General features: G+C 36.7%; 3 protein-coding genes and 1 pseudogene across 3 annotated transcripts; 3 read left to right on the top strand and 1 right to left on the bottom strand.

Annotated features, from left to right (window-relative positions):
* The first annotated feature begins 84 nt into the window (after nucleotides 1-84).
* On the top strand, nucleotides 85-1,280 carry LOC145565539 (oligopeptide transporter 7 pseudogene; annotated as a pseudogene).
* A 109-nt stretch (nucleotides 1,281-1,389) lies between these two features.
* On the top strand, nucleotides 1,390-5,012 carry LOC145562680 (uncharacterized). The gene is made up of 5 exons (XM_081623047.1): nucleotides 1,390-1,926; nucleotides 2,723-2,928; nucleotides 3,511-3,609; nucleotides 3,711-3,784; nucleotides 4,350-5,012. Exons 1-5 carry the CDS (start codon nucleotides 1,455-1,457, stop codon nucleotides 4,579-4,581), a joined length of 1,083 nt encoding a protein of 360 aa, XP_081479173.1. The 5' UTR covers nucleotides 1,390-1,454; the 3' UTR covers nucleotides 4,582-5,012.
* A 5,675-nt stretch (nucleotides 5,013-10,687) lies between these two features.
* Nucleotides 10,688-14,337, top strand: LOC145564288 (RNA demethylase ALKBH9B-like). The gene is made up of 6 exons (XM_081624606.1): nucleotides 10,688-10,926; nucleotides 11,693-12,175; nucleotides 12,457-12,542; nucleotides 12,648-12,958; nucleotides 13,552-13,623; nucleotides 13,742-14,337. The coding sequence occupies exons 1-6, from the start codon at nucleotides 10,776-10,778 to the stop codon at nucleotides 14,025-14,027; spliced, it is 1,389 nt and encodes a 462-aa protein (XP_081480732.1). The 5' UTR covers nucleotides 10,688-10,775; the 3' UTR covers nucleotides 14,028-14,337.
* A 207-nt stretch (nucleotides 14,338-14,544) lies between these two features.
* Nucleotides 14,545-17,378, bottom strand: LOC145564287 (pentatricopeptide repeat-containing protein At3g16610-like). The gene has a single exon (XM_081624605.1). It carries the CDS (start codon nucleotides 17,358-17,360, stop codon nucleotides 14,778-14,780), a length of 2,583 nt encoding a protein of 860 aa, XP_081480731.1. The 5' UTR covers nucleotides 17,361-17,378; the 3' UTR covers nucleotides 14,545-14,777.
* Between the last annotated feature and the right edge of the window lie 6,312 nt (nucleotides 17,379-23,690).

The following is a 23,690-nucleotide window of genomic DNA, read 5'->3' as shown; positions in this document are numbered from 1 at the left end:
AGAGCAAACATCTAAAATATAAAGGAAATGAATAATATATAACCAAATATCTACAGGGGCCTAATTAAAAAAAATAAGGGCCGCGGGATTGGGCTGCAGGGGCCCGGCCCCTGCCAGCCCCCCTAGCTCCGTCCCTGATTCTTTGGAGACCTGGGGTATTACTCGCACATGAACTGGTTCTTCCTAGCAGGAGCCTTGGCACCTTGCCTAGTGTGGCTTGCTCTGAAGGCATTCCCCAAGCAAAAGTGGATAGGACTCATTAATATGCCTGTTATTTTGGGTGCAACCATGATGATGCCACCTGCTAGCGCGGTTAACTTCACTAGCTGGATCATTGTTGGCTTCCTTTCAGGGTATGTTGTTTTCAGGTATCGCCCCAAGATGTGGGAACGCTACAATTACATCCTTTCAGGAGGTCTTGATGCAGGAACAGCTTTTATGACGATTCTTCTCTTCTTTAGCTTGCAATATGTTAGCAATATTAGCCTTGACTGGTGGGGGAACCATTCTGATGATATGATATGCCCGTTGGCTCAATGCCCTACGGCTAAAGGGATAGTAGTGGATGGTTGCCCCGTCTTTTAGGCATTCAAGTTATTCTATCTATTTAATTCTTAGATTCTTTCCAAAGATATTATTATGCGTTTTTTTTATTAGATTTTTTAAAAAAAGTGTAAATAGATTTTTCCAAAGGAGGTTAGTGATATGATTTACAAGACTTCAAGAAGCCAAATGAAGGGAAGTATCTGGGACGACAGGGAATTATAATTACTAGAACTCTAGAAGTTGGATTTAATGATTTTATTAATGAAATGTACATGTTTGATTTCATAGAGTTTTTAGGTATTCTTTTATTGGTCATATGTATATTTTCTTCATTACAACTGTCATGTATTAATATGTACACTAACTTGTAATAAAAATAAATGAAGTGCGTTACAATGGTTAAAATAAACGAAAGTAAATAAAAAAGAATAGGTTTGGGCCGTTTGGCCATTTTCTGAAGAAAAGAAAATAATTTATCATTTTTTTATCTTCTTTCATTAGTTTTATACTAACCCCATATGCATGTGGTGTGTGCTTGCGTTAATTTTAAAAATTAATTACTTTATTATTTACTCTATTTTGTTGTCCATATACATATTTTATAAAAAAAAAAATGTCATATCTTCTACTTCTACTAGGCAGTTTTTTTTCCTTTATCTTTCATTTTTAACCCCTCACTCTATCTTTTGATTAGAAATACAATCCTATATGAGATCTGTTAAATTTGTTTTGATAAACAATTTCTATATATCAACTTTTTATAATTTTCTAAATGATAATTAGAAATTTTCTTCCAAAAAGAAATGATAATCAGAAATATCAATGGTTATTTGTGCATAAAATATTGAATATTACTTGTAATCTTGTATACAGTAATTTTCTTTTACCAAAAAAAAGTCTAACTATCCATGAATCCATTTCATCTACCCTCATCCACCAAAAAAAAAAAAAAAAAAAAAAAAAAAAAACCTATATATCCGATTGATTTTGATAAATACGCAGCGTTTAAATACTCCTCCATTAAAATGGTTGAACCAAACAAACCCAAAGAAAGAGACGTAACCATGAATTTGAAAAAACCAAACTCCCAAACACCACCGGCGAACTCTCCGACGGGTCAGCCGGACTCACATTCACCATCTCCGTCGGCGGCGGCGGCAATGGCGGCGGTGGAGGAGCTCGTAGAGTCGCTTAATCAACGGAAAATGTACAGAGAGGTTACACTCGCTCTCCGATCCGGTCTCCGAGACGCGCGAGCTGAGTTCTCCTTTCTCCGAGTTCGCGGCCTTCGTTGCCTCCTCAAGTTCCTCCGTTCTGTCGCTGAGTCTGACTCGGTTATTCGTCTCTTTTGCCTCACTCAATCTCTCCCTGATCTTCAAGGTTTTTTTGTTTTCTTCTTTTTCATCTTGTGTTTTAAGGTTTGATTTTTGGTTGCAAATGTAGAATTGAATTGATTTTTGTTTTTGTTTTGTTGATTGTGAAATTTTGGATGATGTAATTGAATTGATGTAGGTAATTCTGGTGAGATATTAGGTTTGATTAGTGGTGTTTATTGGTTGAATTGGTGATTGATGCTATGAAGCAAAATTCAGAGGGTTTTTTTTTTTAATTTAAAGATATGACTTTGGAGGAAGTTGTGATTTTGTATAATAGAAACTGCAATTGGAAATTGAGTTTTCGAGGAAGATTGAAATGGTGAAAGACGGAATAAGTTCATTTTTTTGCTGTCAATTAATATAGTTTGAGGACATTTTGTTGAAGATATTGTCCTTTATTGGACCACAGGACACCTTAATTTGTAATTTTGATTATATTGGAACTGTCCTCAGCTTCAATGTATTGGAAAATCTAATTACTTACATGATTAACCCAATATTTTCGAGTAAATTTGTCGATCGATTTGACTTCTGAAAGTAAAAAAACTGCACATACTAGTATTTGTGAATGCATGGAGTAATCAAATAGAATAAGATTGATTTTTGTTGCATGATGATACAAAGGTGTTCACTTGTGAAGTTGTGATTGCTCTCAGTCCTAAGTCTCTTTCATTCTTTGAGATGATTTAGACTCAAATATGTCTTTTGGGCCTCTTGAAAGTTTATAAAAGGGTTAAGTGATTGCCTTCTTAATATAATGGTTTTGGGTGATGTATTGACTGTTGGTTATGACTGGGCAGTGGTTCCTGTTCTTTTTCAACATTCACTAAAAGATTTGGAAGAAGATAAGGTGACCAGTTTGGATCATATATTCACTGTTGAACCTATGAAGTTAACAAACCCTTCAACTGATACTGAAGTTGCACTTGCACTTCGTGTTTTGGAAGGATGCTGCCTGATTCATAGGCAAAGTACAATTTTGGCTCATCAGCACAAGGCAATTCCGGTATGACATGCTCTTTTTGCTATTGTAAAAACCTGCTTTTCATTAGTCTCTAACATGATTATGTAAATGTTTTATTGGCATTTCTATTCCTACCATCATCTTAGGGTTTAGGGATGAATGAGGAAATTATGTGAGAGAGGTAAAAGGAAGAAGCCTGTGGCTGGTGTTGTTCAGGTCTGAGGTAGTCTTAGAGGATGCTTGGTTGGGATCAATAATTAAAAAAAAAAAAGGTGTAGTCGTGGAAACTGGTGTGTTGCTGTCACCTTCTCTGGAGGGTTCGTAGCTGATTAGCTCTTGCTGGAGCATTGACTTTTAGCTCCTTGGCACTATTACCTATAAGTTTTGCATGCTACTTTTCTGTCGAAGAAAAGATGAAAACTTTTCGAAGGACAGATTGAAAATTTAATGGCTGAAAGCTACTAAGGAAGATGTATGATTGTTTATGCACCTTAAATGACAATTGAAGGATTTTGACTATTGGGTAGGGAGGAAATTTTTTGTATTTAAGTGATTTAAGTCTACATAAAAAACTTGAGAAGATTAGTTTCCTGTTATGAGTTATGAATATTTAATCATATGCAGGTGCTAATGAATATATTATCGAGTAGAGGAGCTCTTGAGCAAGGTGCCAGCGTTGATGCTTTGATTGCTTTGATGTTAGATTCAACAGCTAATCAAATGGTATAACATGTCAATTAATTTCAGTATAAAATCTATCATCCATTATACAAGTATGTGTTTAATTTGAAATTTTGAATTCTTATAATATATTATTTTTTTAGGATTTTGAAACCTGTAATGGTATTGAGGAAGTTGCTGCAATTATTAGAGACAAACAAGTTGATGAAAATCTCAGGTATTTTCAATTCCTGTATCCAATATTTATCAAGAGCTTTATCTCTTTTCTTGTTTTATAATTGGGACCTTTCATAGTAAGCTGTGGTAGATATGCATATAAATGCTTGATGTGCTAGAAACATATTTATAGAAATATCCATTCAGTCATCCATTATACCTTGCCTTTCTTGTGATTCTCCGGGAAAATGTAAGATAACCTTGGTTATCTGTGTACTTTATATGCAATCACTTCTCGCTTAATAACTTGAATCCCAGAGCCTTGGTACACTTTGTAGTATCTCACTAGGCAGAATTATCCTAGTCAGAATGTTATGGAGTAAATTTGCTGTCAATCACATAATGATAGTGATCTAGCTGTTTGACTTTCTCCTGCCTGCAAGTCAATTAGTTCAAACATGTAATTCTTATCTATTACTTCCGGTATCTAGAATTAACTGTAAAATTGTTCAAAATAACCAGTAATGTGACAGCCAAATTTGAATGGAGATAATAAATTTGTCCATATTAGACTCTTCTGCTGCGATCCTTATGCTGATTGCTGACACTCACTTTGCTATAAACAGGATGAAATGTGGAGAATTTTTGTTATTACTCATTGGGCACGTGGATGGGAGAGATATGCAGCCAATGGCAACAGTGCATGAGGACATACGTCGACTTCTAGGGGAAAAATCTGCGTCATTGATATGGGCAGCTAGTCAATTTGGCTCAACTCTTGATCCGGAGGAGAGGATGACAGCTTTGCACATCCAAGCTCGTAGAGTCCTGGAATCGCTTGATCTCTTTGGAGTGTAGCAGACAATTAGTGATTTTGGAAGGTTAAGAGTACATGATTTACTGATTTTGTTTGGACAATCCATATGCAGAAGATTGGTGCCAACACTTTTGACTTTCTATTATGTCTAAGCTTAGAGGAGTGTAGGTGAGCCGAGTTGCTGCCTTTGTTGCCATCCTCTGTTGGTGTTCCTACCATTTCTCTACAAGACTGGTTTTTAACTCTTGCCTAGAAATGCTACACAGTAACTTTTTTTATGTCAATTACTTTGGGTTGCTGTATAGAGCTTGTTCATCTCCCAGGAGTCATGGACCATGGTTTATTAAACATGTGTCGATGTATAGATGACCGTACATTATTGGTTGACTTTACTGTAAATGATAGTTTCTGTTGACAATCGGCATTAACTTTGATGCTTTATTCTTGATTAAAGTAAAAGATTTTTTTCCCAGACTATATTTGATAAATAGATTTTTCTGTTCCCTGAGTTTGCTTGAGAATGTTTTCTCAGAGATCAGAACTTATCCAATTTCTCTGTTCCTAATACCACGTACTTTTTTTATATGGAATTATAGCACAGTAAGTGATACTCGGGCCTTGCATAGAAAGGGCAAAGTTAAATCAAAAGCTTAAATAAAGGACCAATCTTTCTACAGGCCAAGGAGTTGTAATTCTATGATTGGTTGTTATCCAAAAAACAAAAAAGTTTATTCTTTCCGTGTCATAATAATTGCAACACTTTCTATTTACGTTCGTTTTTAATCATTGCAACACTTTCTTATTTGGTAAGGATCCACTATTATTTTATTAATTATGTCTTTTACTAACCCCACTTTCACAAACTAAATATTATTCGTATTTCTCTTTCTTACCAATTCCACTACCTTTTTTTTTATTTATTATTTCCCTCTCATACTAACTATTTCGTATACTTTTTTTAATTAAAACCTACAAGCCTACTCTATATTTTCTTAAATTATGTGCACTCCCTATCGTTACGATTATTTCGAAACAGAGGGAGTATAGCATGTTGATGCAATTTTATTGTGATTATAAATTTATGAGAGCCAATTTTTGTTGCCGAAAATAGACAATAAAATAGGTCAAGTTAAATAGGGTGATATTATTGCATTGCACTCTATTTAAAAGTCAATTTCTTTGAAATTAGATTGTAAAATTATTATTCCTAATTATGTTTGGATAGGTTGGATAGACAATTTAGGGAGACTTGTTATGACAGATTTATGGTAACTTTAACACATTAGAAAAACAAAACCGTGTTAATACAACTAACAAATCTACTCAGACGATACTCTTGCAAATCCTGAAAATCTGATTTTAATGTCGGATGATTCACCTGGAATTCCTGATGAAGCAACGCCAATGGATTGGTCTCCTCAATTCGCTGCTTCAAGTCCGGTTAATTCTCACGATCTTGCGGCATCTGATGGTTCCACACCAGTAAATTCAGAACCTTCGTCTCCTCCCTCTGCTATTGATGTAAGCAAGTGTGAAATTCCTCTTCGTCTTCGCATGACTCGTGGGAAAGAGAAAATCTGGAAATGGGTTAAGGGTTCATGTCCACCGAAACGACCAGCATCTCAAATTGAACCAGATACACCTCCTTCGATTCCATCTCCTGGCTGCTTTGCTTGTTTCAAGCAGCTGAAAAAGCACAAGGGTTCTAAGGGTCAATCACTTTCAGGCTCGTCTGCAACTTCTCCTTCTGACAAAGGTTCGGTGGCTCACCAACAAGAGTCACCAATATCTCCATGAATGTTGGTGCTTGGAACTGTAGGGGTCTTGGTACAGCGGACTCCCCTAAAGTTCCGTATTTAAGCTCTCTAGTCCGCTCCTTTTCTGTAGATATCATGTTTATAATGGAAACTCTAGTAGATGTCAATGTTGCTGTAAAAAAATTAGCTTCCCTTAGGTTTGAAGGCTTTTGTGGTGTAGACTCTCAGGGTCTTAGTGGCGGGTTGGTTGTTTTTTGGTTTGCCTCGCTTAGTGTAGTTCCAATTACAGTATCTCCTAATGTAATTTTGTGTGAAATAACTACTCCGAATGATGAAATAAAATATATTTTGTTTGTGTACGGATCGCCTCATCCTTCGGGACGCTCTTCTGTACTGTTTGGGCTGAAGTTTCCTCTATTTTACAAAGATATCAAAATGTGGTTTTAATAGGGGATTTTAATCAGGTTGAATATAGTTCAGATAAAGTGGGTGGTTCAACTACAATTGTTGGTCAAACGGAATTTCAGGAATGGAAATTATATTCCGGGCTTATGGACATTCCATTTTCGGGTCCCACCTTTACTTGGACTAATGGTCAAAATTCTGGACATCCAACTTTCGAACGTCTGGATAAAGCTTATGCCTCTCAAACTTGGTTACTAAATCATCCACAGGCTTTTCTTCTACATCAGCCAATTCTATTTTCAGACCATGCTGCTATAATTCTCCGGGAAAAAAAGGACTTACAGGGTCGTAAGCCCTATAGAGTTGACAATTGGTGTCTTCTGTCAAAAGAGGTAGCTTCTATCATTTCTCTATCATGGGCCTTAGATATTTCGGGTTCCCCCATGTTTTCCATTTCTCGAAAATTGGAAGCTTTACGATCAAAACTACTTTCTTGGTGTGTTTCCCATAAGCGGTTATGGGGTATTAACTGGAAAGACTTACATGAATTAGTATCTCCTTTAGCCCAAAATCTTGAATCCAAACTTCACCGACATCTTTTTCTCTCGCTAAGGGAAGAGAAAATAAGACATTCTCAGATGGCTTATATGTATTGGAAGCAACGAGCTAAAGTCAAATGGGATGCTTTGGGGGATTCTCATTCACATCTTCTATTTTCTCATGTTCAGTCTCGTCGTCGGAAAAATGAAATTAGGGGTTTGCAGGATTCCTCTGGTGAATGGATCCATGACCAGAGTGAAATTCGTTCTCTCATTCTCAATTACTTTTCAACTCTTTATAGAAGTCAACAGCAACAAAATCAAATCCCTGAGTTTGATTGGACTTCTCTAGATCTTCCTCGGCTATCGGATGAAGAAAATTTGAATCTAATGAAACCTTTTTCTGATGAGGAAATTAAGAAAGCCATGTTCAGTATTGATGATTCAAAATCTCTAGGACCGGATGGGTTTTCTTCGGCTTTCTTTAAATCTCACTGGCTAGTGGTCGGTTCCTCAGTCATAACTGCTGTTCAGTATTTTTTTTGCATGGTCATATGCTAAAGGAATGGAATCGAACTTTTATAGTTCTAATTCCAAAAGTTGATCATCCGCAGCAACCTTCGCAATTTCGGACCATTGGTTTATGCAATGTTCTCTACAAATGCATAGCCAAATGCATCTCGTTTCGACTCCGGCAAGTCTTACCTTCTCTCATTTCAGATTGTCAGAATGCTTTTGTCCCGGGTAGACTTATGTCGGACAATAGTTTGCTGGCTCATGAAGTTTTATCTTACATGAATCGAGCTCGCGGCAGAACTATGTCAGCAGCTCTTAAGCTGGATATGAACAAGGCTTACGATAGGGTTAGTTGGATTTTTTTGTGGCAAGTCCTTCACTGTATTGGTTTCCCTCCCTACTGGATTCATATCATTCGACAATGTGTTTCTTCAGTCTCATATCAAATTCTAGTCAATGGTAATCCTACAAAAGTTTTTAGACCTTCCTATGGTCTTCGTCAAGGGGATCCTCTATCGTCATATCTGTTTGTTCTTTGCATGGAAATTTTCTCGGCTATGATCCGTCGGGCGGAAAGAGAGAGCCTTTTCAGAGGAATTACAGTTTCTCGTCATGCTCCATCTATTTCCCATCTTTTTTTTGCAGATGACTCCCTTCTCTTCTTTCGGACGTCTCCTTCGGCCTGTGTTAATGTTCAACAGGTGATTCAACAGTTCTGTAGCTTATCAGGTCAGATGATAAATTTACAAAAATCTTTTGTTCGGTTCAGTGCCAAGGTGCCGAAGGATTACAGGGATTTTTTGGCTTCCTCCCTTCAACTTAAGGCCTTACCTTCTCTTGGTTCTTACTTGGGTCTCCCTGTTGATATCGGAAGAAGCAAATGCAATGCTTTTCAACCTCTGGTAGACAAAATTGCTTCCCGCCTGACTAATTTTGCCTCGCTTCATCTTTCGGCAGCAGCTAAGTTGGTAGTAATTAACTCTATTCTAGTTGCTTCTGTTAATCACGTATTATCTGTATTCCGGATTCCATCCTCTATCATTGACAAAATTAATAATCTTCTGGTTCGGTTTTGGTGGAAATCTGGTAACCAGTCCCGGGGTATGGCTCTTACCCCGTCCTCGAACTTATTCTCCCCTAAGGGTATGGGGGGATTAGGTATTAGACATCTGGGTTGCTTTAATTCGGCTCTTTTGGCTAAGCAAGCCTGGCGCATTATGCACAATCCGCAGCTACTTCTGTCACAGGTTCTCAAAGCTAAGTATCCTTCACTTTTAGTTCATGATTCTGTGGGTCGTATTCCTATTCCTTCTTGGGGTTGTCGTAGTATTTTGTATGGTTTTCAGACCTTAAAAATAGGTATGATGTGGAAAGTTGGGAATGGTTCTCAGGTTCGTATTATTCAGGATTCTTGGGTGCCCGATTCCGTTGTGCACTTCAAAGATTCCATTGCTGGATCGGTTTCTCCGACTCTGGTGTCTTCTCTTTTAGATTCCAATTCTAATGATTGGGATTCTACTTTGGTTCATACTTTGTTCCCTCCTGCCATTGCAGTTAAAATTCTTAGTCTTGAGCGACCTCCGCAGTTTATGGATGATTATGTTTACTGGAAATTCACTAAGGATGGAAATATTTCAACCAAATCAGTTTATGCTCAGCTGGTCCTTTCCTCTACCTGGTTCCCACAAACTTTGCTGTCGATCAGTCCTTTATGCTGGAATAAGGTTTGGGCGTTACCTATTCTTCCTAAGTGGAAGATTTTTTTGTGGAAACTTTTCCACAATGCTCTTCCTGTAGCTGTTAATTTACAAGATAAGGGTCTCCCGGTGGATGTTTCTTGTTCCTTTTGTCACTTGGACTTGGAGTCCATAGATCATTTATTTCTCAACTGTCCTTTTACCCGGAGACTTTGGGCTTGTGGCCCTTTGGGTGTTCGTCCTCCAGTTAGTGATGGCAGTTTTAATCACTGGTTTACTTCTCTGCTGCATTCTATTGTCCTTCTGAAGAACTGGGATGGATTAGACTCAATTTTATCCTTTACTTGGGCAATTTGGATCATTCGAAACAACATTCGATTCAGACAAGCTCTTCGTTCGCCAGATTCTGTTTGTCATGTTGCTCAACAGTGGGCTCAGCGTAGTTTAGTAGCTAGGGAACTGCTGTCTGCAGACCCTCCTTTACCTCCCGGGTTTGGTTCTCAGTTAAATTCACTCCATCTAGTAGGGGATCTTGGTATCTTTCCTACGGTTACTCTCGTTGTTGATGGTGCTTGGAGTTCCCGCGATTGTCGTGCTGGTATAGGTTGGTGTTTTTTCTCCATGGATTCTAATGCTAGTCTTGGAGGTGCAGCACGAGCGTGTTTCGCTCTCTCAGCTCTTCAAGCAGAATTATTGGCTTGTCTCTTTGGGTTACGAATGGCTATTCAGCGTGGTTTTCTTCGGATTCTCATTCGTACTGATTCCCAGCTTTCGATTTCAACTCTTCGAAACTCCTCTCTGGATATTTCTACTATTTGGATTCGGCAACAAATTCGACACATCTCCTCTTCTTTTCAGGTTTGTATGATGCAGAAGGTCTCCAGGGATGATGTTCGTCCAGCTCATGATCTGGCTACTTCGACTAGGCGCCGTCAGTTAATTAGTGTTTTCTTCTAGTTTTTTTTAGTTCTGAGTTGTCCTTTGTCAAAAAAAAAAAAAAAAAAAAAAAAAAAAAAAAAAAAAAAAAAAAAAACTAACAAATCTACTCCTGGTTGGTAGTATCAAACTTTCCAAAAATAGATGTTACCTGTTACGTGATTGGCAAGTGAAGAAGCCACAACTCAAGAAGTCATATAAACAACATCCACCAACAATTTCCCACGTGTTCCACAAAACCTACACCTACTTGATAAAAGCTGCTGTCTTCAACTCCGCAACTCTTATTAAGTCAGCACTCCTGTCTTTTTTATAAACCCCCCAAAGAAAGCATAAACAACTCAAAATTAAACTGTTTCAATTTTTACTCAATTTAACATTAAACATGGCCGGAGATTCTGCCGGAAAATCGCCGGAAAACGATTGGATTAATCTATTGAAGAACTTGGAAATTACCCAGATTGCTGAGGTTTTTGATGGGGTTTGTTCAGATTGTCAAACTCTTCTTAAATCTCGAATTCTTTCTCTCTCTAATCGTAAGATTACTTCAAACTTCTCTCTCTCTCTTTTTTTTTTTTTATTTAAAGAATTGATTTTAATTTTTTTTCGCTCTTTTAATTACTAATATATTTGCTTAATTGATTTTTTACTGCGTTTGTTTGTCTTTTTTTTTTTTTTTTTTCCCTTCTTGTGATTCAATAATTGTGAAGTTGCGATTATGCAAGATTTTAAATTAAAGTTTTTTGGGTTGAAGAAGTAGTAAATTTATAAACTTTCTCTGCTAATATACACACTTACACAGTTGAGTGAGTTCACAAGTGATTGTTATAACAGATTGTTAGAAAAGATTGAATCTTTAGAATTTTTACCTCCATTCGAATATAATTTAGTTATCGCATTACTAGTTTGTACAAGGTTATACACTATCAACTTGACAATTAATTACACGCGGATTAAAACTCGAAAAAAATAACAATTTCAAAGCTAATTGTTATGTATGCATGATTTAGTATAAAGGGTGCACATATGAGATATGACTTTAATCAATGTCAACACTATTGTAATACGAGTATGTTTAAAGAGATTTACTCATTCAAGTGGCGTAAGGAAGGATGAGATATATGCAATCTTACCTTGTAATTTACAAAGAGATTGCTTCTAATTTATTCTTAATGTGATAGGAAATTTAATTTGTTGATAAATCTGATGACATTTTGTTCAATTTTTGTTTACTGTAATTTTGACTGATTGAAGATGAATATGATATCCTTAATCAATATATTTGTGATTTGTAATATGCAGAACACACTGTCCACGATTCCAGTGAAGTAGGATCGTCAATTCCTGTATCTTCTGAAACAATTACACCATCTTCGCCGTCTGACAATAACCAACAACTTAGCAACCAGGAGAAAACCCCTCTTACCACAGAATCTGTGCAATCAATGAGACAAGAAACCAGTACTGATTATGAATCTCCTTCACCAGCTAATCCGAAGCCACAACTGCGTGATCTTTTTAGTAACCTTAACTCATCTCCGAGTAATGGAAACCATGTTTCTCCATCTACTAGTGCTAATGGATCGTCAGATGAGGAGTGGCGCAGATATTCACAGGTTAGGAGGAAAAAGGATTTTGTGCATTATGAGAGGGTAGATGGGAAGAGGGTAAATGTGTTGCAAGGATTGGAACTTCATGCTGGGGTTTTTAATGCTGAAGAACAGAAGAAAATTGTCGAATCTGTTTACAACTTTCAGAAACTGGGACGAAAAGGACAGCTTATGGGTATGTTTGTGAATCTCTTTGCATCTTTTAAGGGCTTGTGTTGGTACCCCTTGAATTCCTTATTTTTAGTCCAAGTGTATCTTTAGATTATCCTTTGAATCTTTGACTCTTTGTTAGTAGGTTTGTGATCAAATTACAAAATGGTTTTTCAAAAACCCGGTTTCAGTTTTCAAACAAACCCCAAAGCATAATATTCTAAATGATATCAAGCAAGCTCTGTAATATGTATGTGATTAAGGTGTTGCCTGTCTTAATCTTTCGTTTGGTTTGAATTTTTGCAGAACGTACTTACTCTGAACCAAAGAAGTGGCTGCCTGGGAAAGGACGTGTGACCATTCAATTTGGTTGTTGTTACAATTATGCAGTGGTAATTCTTTTAAATGCCTTTACATTCTAGCTTTTGCTTTTATGTTTTGTGATCACTTTAGAATATCTCATGCATTATACTTTGTATCTCTTAACTTACTTTCAGGACAAAGATGGAAATCCTCCGGGTATAATTAGGGATGAGGAAGTTGATCCCATGCCTCCTCTATTTAAACAGATGATCAGCAGAATGGTGAAATGGCATATCCTGCCTCCTACATGTGTCCCTAACAGTTGCATAGTGAATATTTATGATGAAGGTGATTGTATCCCTCCTCACATCGATCACCATGACTTTCTTAGGCCATTTTGCACCGTCTCTTTCTTGACAGAGTGTAATATCGTCTTTGGTTCAAATCTCAAAATCTTAAGCCCTGGGGAGTTCACCGGTCCAGTCTCCATTCCTCTTCCAGTTGGGTATGCCTTTTTCTTGTTTGATTTAATTTGTTAGTTTCTTGAACTGTTAATGTAGCTGTGAAAATCTCGATTGTTTTTGTACTGTGATCATCCACCTGAAGAGGTAGTATAGTTATGTACTATATTAGTTGAAAGTCTTGATGCCTGCATATATATAGCTTCTTGGGGTAACCTGTAGTACTAAGTATAGCGCAACTTTTTGGCAAGTTCTTTAACTACATGTCATCCCCTTTACCTTTCTGCGGATATGGTGCAGCTGAAATTATATAGTAGTATAACATTTGTATGATGCTCGCCAAATATTTCACTGCAAGTCTATAATTATGACAATATACCACTAAGTGGCACTAACAAAGGATTAGAAGAAGATATAATAAGTTTTGATTGACATTTTTGTGAGCTAAACTAGGGGAGGGGTTATTTTCTTCCATAGATTGTTGTTTTTTATGCAGACACTGATCTATTCAGTAGTAATTTCATTTATCAGATAATGTTCAGGCTGGATTGGTTTGGTGTTCAATTGGCAGCTCTTAACCTTAAACATATTCTATCTTCTGACTTATCACGGTGCTGATATTCTTTTTATGCTGCAGATCTGTTCTTGTTCTAAATGGTAATGGAGCTGATGTTGCTAAACACTGCATTCCTGCTGTCCCTACAAAAAGGTTTGTCTGATAACTCTGTCCTAGAGACATCTGATTTAACATTCCTAACTTTTATGTTTATTCTTCCTGTTTCTAGTGTTCTCTTCTTTGACATTGTTTGATATCTTGCGTTTTTTAGGATTTCTGTCACATTTAGAAGGATGGATGAAAGCAAAATTCCTTACCAATTCTCTGATGATCCTGAATTGCTGAACTTAAAGCCTCTTGTTCGATCTTCATTGCCCAAATTAGGCATAGCAGTCCAAAATCAACATCAAGGTAGTAAATTTAATGGCAAAGCAGATAAATCAGATGCACAAGAAACAATTGGCTTATCAAATTCAAGAGAAACAGTGAAGAACTCTTTCGTCCTCCAAACAGACGAGTTCCCCCCATTGGGTGGCTTCAAATCGAGGAAACGTTGAATAAGTTTGGTGTGCATGGATGATGAGTGAGGGTTTTTTTTTTTCCTCAATGATGCTTTGTTCTCATGTTGTATCATTAATGTGCCTTTTGATGTTTCACATTAATTTAACTTTATATTTGTTCAATTTTTTAGAGGGATAATTTTAAAAGTATATTTCTTGTACCATTATACTTTTTTTTTTTCTTTTTTTTAACAGTTGTACCATTATACTGTTATTTCATAAACTAATCCAATCCTTTCAGTATGCCCTTGCCTTTTGTTTTGGCCTTGTGCTTACTTGGCTGAGCGCTTTAACAAGCATTATAAAGTTGTTTTGGATCACACCACATGATTTATATATGATACCTATTTCTTACCCCCCAAAAAAAAAAGAGAAAAAAAAATTGTATATATATTCTGAAGAATTATACCGAGTACATAATAATAAATGGAGTTCTAAAAAAAATAGTTCTTATCAAAGGTACATTACTCGTAGATTAAAAAATATATATATACTCTATATGCTGTGACAAATTTCTCTGTGTTAGTTATTATGAAGTACATGGTTAGGACTAGCTAAATCTCCCTGCTTTGCATACAGTCAAAGCAGCCTATGATCTATGTGCATGTAATTAAATCACAAACATGTCTCTATCTTACTAATTGGATCATACTACAGTGATACATTACCATACAGAATCCGTAATACATATGATGTACGGAAATAATGCTCTCTATCTGATAATTTACTGCTGCTTGAATCTTACTGTCAATATGTACAGTCACGGTATGGAAGCAAAGTATACGCCCATGTTTTCATATGCATGGTTAGATTCTCTAACATAGAATATATCTCCTCTGTTCTCATATGAGATGAATCACTTGCGGTGAACACATGAACATCATTCCCATCTTCAATCCAACTACATCCAGCATTTTTTCGCATTCTTCTCTCTGTTATAATCTTTCGTATTCTTAACAAATCATTCCATCTACCAGAAAGTGCATACATATTTGCCAGTAGAATGAAGTTCCCTGAGTTATTTGGTTCCAATTCTAGAAGCTTTTCTGCTGCCATTTCACCAAGCTTCACATCACCGGAAACTACACAGCCTCCAAGTAAAGCTCCCCAAGTCACAGAATCTGGTTCCATTGGCATGTTTCTAATCAGCTTGTAAGCTTCATTGGTTTTACCACACCTACTTAACAGGTCAACCAAAGCCGTGTAGTGTTTCAGTGAAGCTTTCACATTGTAACGATCCATTGAATTGAAAATCTCATTGCCGATGTCAATTTTCCCAGCATGAACACAAGCAGAGAGAACTGATAAGAAGGTAACCTCATCCGGTACAAAACCATTGGTAAGGATGGTATTGAAAAGAGATATACCTTCCTCTCCAAGGCCATGCATTGCATAGGCAGTAAGCATCGCATTTTGGGAAATCAGATTAGGTTTTGATATCCTGCTATTTGCCCTTATTGCATTCTTTATGCTCCCACATTTTGAATACATGTCTACAAGGGCCGCTCCAATATAGACATTTGAATCATACCCACATCTGATGGAATGCCCGTGAACCTGCTTGCCTCGTTCAATTGTAGCCAATCTAGAACAAGCAGGTAAAATTATCCCTATTGTATAGATATCAGGCCTTAAATTTGTACTCTGCATCTCCTTAAGCAACTGTAAAGCAACTTCATAGTGGCCGTTTTCTACGTAGCCTGAAATTATTCCGTTCCATGTATATACATTTGGATCAAAACCATACTCTCTCATTCTTTTTAGAAAAATTGGAAGTGCATCCATCTGATTGCACCGAGCATAGCCCGAGATCAGAATATTCCATGTGCTTATATCACTATCATTAACTTCTTCAAATGCCTGCAGAGCAGACTTAGGATCTTGGAATGTAATGTACATTTCGATTAAGGCTTCTGCCACAAAAGGATTAGAGTTTAGACCCTTAATGATGGCTTGACAATGTATCTCCTTTCCTTGTTTTAGAGAACCCTTGCCAGAACAAGCAGAAAGAGCACTTCCTAAAGTATATGAGTCCACTTCAATCCCTTCTACCATTTGCACCTCCCTAAACAAGTTTAATCCTTCTTCAAAGAGGAGGTTATCAACATATCCTGAAAGCATCGCATTCCAAGTTATAAGATCCCTCTTAACACCGTTCTTTTCTAGTTGGTTAAGAAGGTCCTTGGCTTTTGAAACATCACCAGTGTCACAAAATCCAACAATCATAGTATTGAAGGACACTACATTCTTCACTGAAAATCTCGAAAACAGTTTCAAAGCGTTTTCCATGTCACCACTCCTCCTATACACATCAAGCAGTCCATTCACTACAATTGGATTGGTCATAAACCCGTGCCTAGTAATATAGGCATGAATCTCCTTACCTAACCTTGGTGTTTGTAGCTTAGCAAGAGCTGGTAACACACCAGCGATTGTTTGTGCATTTGGCTCCACCCCTCGAGCTCTCATTCTAGATAACAACTCAATAGCTTCATTTACATACCCATTTTGCGCAAAACCACAAATAACCCCACTCCAAGAGATGACATTTGGGACAGAATCTCCTGAACTCGACATCTTATCCAAATTCTCCATTGCCTCATCAACCATGCCATTCACAGCACAAGCTGAAAGCAGACAATTCCACGAGACAGAATCTCTCTTGATCATCGTACTAAAAACCTTCTTGGCATCACCCAAATGCCCACATTTCCCATACACATCTATCAACCCATTGCCCACATAAACATTCAAAACAAACATAGCTTTTATCACAAACCCATGAATTTGCCTCCCAAGCTCCACATCCTGAAGCCCACTACAAATCTTCAAAACAACAGGAAAAACAAAAAAATCCAACCTCAAATCCTCAAACATCAAATCTAAAAACAGCAAAAAACCTTCCTCAAACAACTCATAATCCACATAAACACTTATCAATGCTAACCAAGTGTACAAGTTTCTCTTAGGCATTTTATCAAACAACATACGTGCATCATGTAAACAATCACATCTACCATACATTTGAAGCAATTTACTCTCAACAAATTCATGCCCATGAAACCCAGATTTAAGGGCATGAGCATGAATTGATTTACCAAGAAATGGGGTTGTGCAAGATTCAAGAATTGAAGCATAACTGGTGGAGTCAAGTGGAAGATTAGTGAAGGATTGGTCAAAAGAGAGAGAATAGCAGATGGGTTTGCAAATTGATTTCAGTTTTGAGTAGGCTATTATTGGCGAGTAATGAGAATATGAGCTACGCTCAGGTAGCTGGAACACCCATGAAATTCGCGGGGTTGCAACAGTTTGTAACGGTATGATAGCCATTTATGTTAGAATTGGAGATTGCCTGTGTTTGTAACTTGTAACTGTGTAAGTGGTATGGTGTATAACGTATATGTATATACGTCCCATTGTTTCTTTTAGTTGTTTCACTTTGGATTAAATAATTATCGACGAAAATTTAATAGAGGGAGTAAATTTGACTCAAATATACCCAAAACGTGTGAATTATCGTGTTAGAGTTGAGTTACCATTAATCTATACAATTTTGTTGATTACCTAAACATACTAGCTTATAACTCGGTGTTTAACTTATACAAACAACAAATAATTTTTCATTAAAATTTATGACATATTATTGCTAAATTATACAGTACTTATGACAGTAATCAAAGCATTTGTGACTTTTTTCTAACCTGTATTCAATTGCATTAATTTAAAGGAAAAAAAAAAAAAGCTTTATTTCCATGTTACTATATGCAATAACTTGTGTTCATGCTTAGCCCAGTAATGTTCATTAAAAAAAATATAGACCACAGCTTAAAATGAGTCATGTAAACACACTTAATTATTTTTCACTATATTTTCAATTTATCATTAAGGAAATTTTGAATTTTGGTACCTCGAAAATGACCCCAATTGAATTTTTGCACCCGTTTAAAATTTTTTTTTATTTTGGTACCCATCAAATGTAAAAAATATAGATTTTGGTACCTCCGTCCAACTTCCGTTAAGTTTTCCGTTAGTAGGGCCCAATATCTAATTATTTAATAATTTAATTTATTAAAAAAATAAAAACTTAAAAAAATAAAAAAAAAATAAAAACTTGAGAAAATAAAAAAATAAAAAAATAAAAAAAAAAACCAACCACCCACAGCCACCCCTCCCACTCCCCGTCAGCCACCTTTCCCCCTCCCTATGTCGGATGCCGTTGCCCAAATATTCCTCCGACACCGGCAAGCCCGCCTCCTCCCTTTCCCTCCTCCGATCTCAGCCTCAAAAGCTGCTAAACCACCACACACCGACCACCGCACAACTGCCCTCCAAAACAACCACCGTTCGCCGACAACAATCCCCCAACCCTGTTCGCCAACCTCCACCCTCCGCCTAAAACAACCACCCTCCCCTTTTCGCCGCCCCTTGAAACCTTAAAACCCACCTGAAACAACATGAAAAACAAACCCGTTTAGGGTTTTTAAATAACCCAGAAAACGGGTGGTTTCTGGGTTGTTTCATGTTGGTTTTGCAGGGGATGGCGCAAATTGGAGGTGATTGGGAGTTTCGAGTGGTGGTGGTGACGGTTGGACTATGTTCGGCGGCTTTGGTGACTGGTTGCGGTGGCTGCGTGCAAGGGGGGTGTTTTGGTGGCGGTGGAGTGGTGGCGAATTGGAGGTGGCTACGTGCAAGGGGGTAGTTTTGGTGGCGGTGGTGTGGTGGCGAAACAAGGTGGCTGCGTGCGTGGTTGCTTCGTGGCTAAGGGGTGGCTGGAAGGTGGCTAAGGGGTGGCTGGAAGATGGCAAGACCCCACTAACGGAAAACTTAACGGAGGTTGAAAGGAGGTACCAAAATCTATATTTTTTACATTTGATGGGTACCAAAATAAAAAAATAAAAAAATATTTAAACGGGTGCGAAAATTCAATTGGGGTCATTTTTGAGGTACCAAAATTCAAAATTTCCTATCATTAATCATAATTTTAATTATCATCATATGTTTCTAACTACTCCGTATTTTTTACAATTGCGTTAATTGAAAACAATAGCTAGTTGTAATTGAGAACATAATTTAGAATTAAAATTTTGGACAAAATATATTGAAAACACAAGAGATGATAACCCTTTCAATGTTGTAATAGGTGGTAACTATTTGATAAATATTACTCCGTAGTTGTGAAAGTAGAAGTTAGTCGTAAAAATAGATGCTAGCTACCAATAACTACTTAGTAGTCCAAGTAATTGCTAATCTAGTTGTGAAATTTAACTAATTGTTGATATAGTAGAACACTTTAAATAATGACAACTCTAAAGAAAATTTAGTACTCCTTATGAACATTGATCTAGTTGAAGAGCTAAAATTTATTATTCATCACTAAAACACTAAAGCCCTGTTCTTTTGAGCTTTTGGGCAGAGCAGAGCAAAGCAGGAGTCAACAGAGCATAGCAGATTAAAATTTAGCAGAGCAGAGCAGATTTCAGGATAGTAGAGCCGAGCCGAGCAGAGCAGATATCAACATCATTATTAATACTATTATTAATGTTATTATTATTAATGTTGTTGTTGTTGTTATTGTTATTATTATTATTATTATTATTATTATTATTATTATTAAGTGCATATACCATTGATTTAGGTGAATGAAAATATAAATAAATGTGTACCATATTTAACATATTTTAATAGTAGAAAGATAAAAGACAACGGTTTACTTATATTTATTTCACAAAAATTTTAAAACAAAATGAATTAATGATTAATAATGATTTTACTTATAAATTTGTCTTAATCATATATTTTTAACCCTCAAAATAATAATGATATACAAAAACTACTTGAAAACAACCTCTTTTTTTTTAATTCTTAAATTGTATGGAAAGATTTGAAAAATAATTCAACTCAATGACCTAACAATCAATACCCACATAAAATGTTTCTACACATTGTGATTCTAATATCAAATATTTATAAAAGAAATTGTTATTAATTGTTATTATTATTTATTTTTTTGAAAGAATTGTTATAATTTTTAGAAATTATTAATTAATAATATTATGAAATATTAATTCTTAATAGTTTGAATTATTAAATATTATTATTGATAATTATTATTATTAATTATTATTATGATTAATAAATATTAATTATTATTATGATTAATAAATATTAATTATTATTAATATTAATAATTATTAAAATTATTTTTAATATTAATAATTATTATAATTATTCAAAATAATAAATTATTATCATCAATACAATATTAATTATTATTATTGTTATTATTAATTATTATTTGAAAATAGAGCAGAGCAGAGGAAAGCAGATCTGATTTCTTTTGAGCAGAGCAGATTTGATTTGAGCAGAGCAGGGCTCAGCAGAGCAGAGCAGCTCTAAAGAGCGGGGCCTAAACCTACTCCAAAGATTGTTGTCAAACACACCATAAATCTTTGTTCTTTTGAGCTTTTTAGCAGCATATATAGTAGAACATAGCAGGTGTCAGCATAAGCGGAAAAAGAATTTAATATAGTAGATCAGACCACAAACAGCTCAAAAAAACAATGCCTAATTCTCTTTATAATGAAGGTTATAACAAAGACTTGCACTTTTGTTGTCAACGTCATAAACAAAAGGCCACATTTAATAACTTCTACACCCTAGGGCCACTTCACATAAATTCTAGGTTGACTCTAAGGAAAATTCTATTTGACCAAGACTTTCTCTAAGGCTAAATTGATTAATGTATGTATGTGTCTTGCCTTTTCCCACAAAATAAAAAATATTTATTATAAATATCTATTGTGTTTTATTATTAGTACTAGTATAAGTCCCGTACAATGCACGATTTTACAAAAAAATTATTACGAATTACAACGTTTAATTATTATTACAATAATTATTTTTAAAAATGAATTACATTACTGAACATAATAAAATAACTTCATTATATACAATAAATTATAAAAATAATCAAGGTCATTACCCCCACACTTTGATAGGTACATGGGTAATTTACTTGATTATTTGTTTAATTTTCAGTGAAGGTGGAGAATTTAATTTTTGTTTTATTAATAATTTAATACTATTGTTATGATTATAGTCAATAGGTATTTTTATCTAATATTCCTAAAATATAAAATAAAAAATGTATATTATGATTAATTATTTAGGATGGCATATATGTATTAAATTTACAAAATCAGGTCCAATGTTAATAAAAGTATAGATTCTTACAACTTTATTTATTTTTCTTTTCACCGAAATTTTTTGATGGGCTTATTCTTGAAAATAAAATACAAAAACATATGCATATAATTAGACAAAAAAATAATAATTTAAAGTCTTATAGAAAATTACTACTTTGATGCCTAATAAAAATAGTAAGAAACATATGAAAGTACATATATGGAAGAATTGATGTCAAATGTAGAAGTTAATACTTGACAAAAAAAAAAAAAAAAAAAAAACATTTAGGCGGGAAATTTTTTAATTAGAGAATGACACGTGTCATCTCAAAATTCGCTTGTAGTATAAAGTTATACATAATACTTTGATAATAATAAAAATATGGGTTTACCCCAAATAATGTGGAGTATCTACTAATTAATTGAGATATTATAGCTTAGCTATTGGCATATGTTCATGATGAATCACTCAATTGTTTTAATTAAGTAAGATTATGGCCTTGTGGGTCCCTTCAAAAAAAAAAAGGGTACTGTTTAGGGTAAAAATACCCCAGGTACGTGGCCCAATCTTATAGTGACACGTGGCCCAATAAACAGGCGACACGTGGCCCTATGAGATTGAGACACGTGTCCACTTGTCATGGTGACACCTGTCAGCCATCTCTAAATGCTGCAATCAGAAAGAGAAAAGGGCCCTGATGACCTCAGGCCCAAATCCCGAGAAAAACCTTGAAAGCCGTAAAACGGCGCCCCCTACGACACGTGGCGACCTCTGATTGCGCAGCCAATCATGTCACGAAATTCTAGGGCATAAACCCTAGAGGGGTACATGTTCCCACCCCTATAAATACCCCAATCATTTATGATGGGAGGGGGGGATTGTGACATAACATAAATATAGAGCATTAAAGAGCTCCAACTTCTCTCTACTTTCTCTCTCTAGCCTTTTCCGTTTCCGTTCACTAACTTGAGCGTCGGAGGCGAATATTCCGAACACCGGAATATTCGTTATTTTGCAGGTGTCCGAGTCTTTGTCAGCAGAGCGTGACCAGTATCCGAGGGAATCACAAAAAACCCCAAAACATTTGGCGTCGTCTGTGGGGATACTCGTCCGTTATGGCAATAGATGGTCAGACACCTAATTCTGGACCACGTCCAGGCGAAGATGGATATGTAGAGGACATACATACTACCATACACTCAAGCAATCCTTTGACTGCCTCATTTGAAGAGGCCGAACAACTTCCTGTCACCCCAGCTACCCTAATGGCCGAGCTGACTAAGCTCCGCAAGGAGTTGGCGGCTACCCAGCAAAAGGGGAGAGGGGGCACTTCCAAGAAAGCCAACAACAAGACCAATGCAACTGATGCTGGTAACACCCCATTCCGTCGTCCGCACGGAAGGTCTCCCCGAGTCCCACGGACCAACTTCTCTAGCCTGCTGGCGAAAACACAGTTGGCTGGGGGGAGGGGCAGACAGCCAAAAAGAGTTGAGACTGAGCCGTCACAGCGTTTCAAGGACGCAAGGGACTACATTCGGCACAAGCAAAGGGAGAGGGTCGCATACTCTGACACGGCCTCTACTCCAACCATGCCGGAGGAAGTCTCCAACCAATCTTTCTCCCAATACACCAACACGGCTGCTTCCAGCAAGAGTCATACTATTACTCCCCGTCCAATTCAGCCATTGCAGTATCAGTCCCCTCAAGTACTCAATGGGTTGATACAACCAACTCCCCAAGTTTTTGGGCAATATGGGCCGTATGGTCAGATGTTCGGCCAGACTCCTTACCTGGCTGGAACGTCCGCTCAACCTCAGCCTATCGATTGGCAGATGCGTTTGTTGAATTTGGGAGATAAGCCGCCTCCGTTTTCGCAAGATATACTAGCATCCCCTCAACCAGCAAAAGTGAAGAGTGTACTAGTGGGTGCCTATGATGGTACGGGCAACCCAGAAGAGCATGTTACCTCGTACAGGAACTTGATGTACTTGCAAAGTGTAGATGATGCTACATGGTGCAGATGCTTCCCGGCCACTCTCAAAGGGGTGGCCCAGGACTGGTTTAACAGCCTCCCAGCCGGATGCATCAATTGCTTTACCACCCTCAGTTTGTTGTTTGTGGGAAACTTCTCATACAACATCCCACCAAGAAAGACAAGTCTCAACTTGGCTACAATTGTCCAAGGAAAGAATGAAGGACTACATTCGTACGTCCAAAGGTTTAACCAAGAAAAAGCCCAAATTCATAATCTTCCGGACGAAATGGCTTACTCAGAATTTCTCCGGGGATTAAGGCATAATGGTTTTAAGTTTGATTTGGTAAGAAAAAAGATTCGGTCATACGCAGGTGTATTGCGGGAAGCCGAAGCCTATATTGAGGCCGCGGATTTTTGTTCGCTCACCAAATCAGAACAGCCGGCCAAGGGGGCTGAGAAGAAACAATCTTCTCAGCAAAACTCGGCCGGTCGAAAGAAAG

The sequence above is a fragment of the Chenopodium album genome, chromosome 10, assembly GCF_948465745.1.
Source record: "Chenopodium album chromosome 10, dcCheAlbu1.1, whole genome shotgun sequence".
Taxonomy (NCBI): domain Eukaryota; kingdom Viridiplantae; phylum Streptophyta; class Magnoliopsida; order Caryophyllales; family Amaranthaceae; genus Chenopodium; species Chenopodium album.
This window is presented reverse-complemented; position numbering and strand designations above follow the sequence as displayed.

Bases quoted from the DNA above. Each gene is read 5' to 3' on its own strand.
- LOC145562680 (XM_081623047.1), top strand. From the start codon at position 1,455: ATGAATCCATTTCATCTACCCTCATCCACCAAAAAAAAAAAAAAAAAA. The intron at 1,927-2,722 runs GTTTTTTTGTTT...ATGACTGGGCAG, and splicing joins ATCTCTCCCTGATCTTCAAG to TGGTTCCTGTTCTTTTTCAA. The intron at 3,785-4,349 runs GTATTTTCAATT...TGCTATAAACAG, and splicing joins CAAGTTGATGAAAATCTCAG to GATGAAATGTGGAGAATTTT.
- LOC145564288 (XM_081624606.1), top strand. From the start codon at position 10,776: ATGGCCGGAGATTCTGCCGGAAAATCGCCGGAAAACGATTGGATTAAT. The intron at 10,927-11,692 runs GTAAGATTACTT...TGTAATATGCAG, and splicing joins AATTCTTTCTCTCTCTAATC to AACACACTGTCCACGATTCC. The intron at 12,543-12,647 runs GTAATTCTTTTA...ACTTACTTTCAG, and splicing joins GTTGTTACAATTATGCAGTG to GACAAAGATGGAAATCCTCC.
- LOC145564287 (XM_081624605.1), bottom strand. From the start codon at position 17,360: ATGGCTATCATACCGTTACAAACTGTTGCAACCCCGCGAATTTCATGG.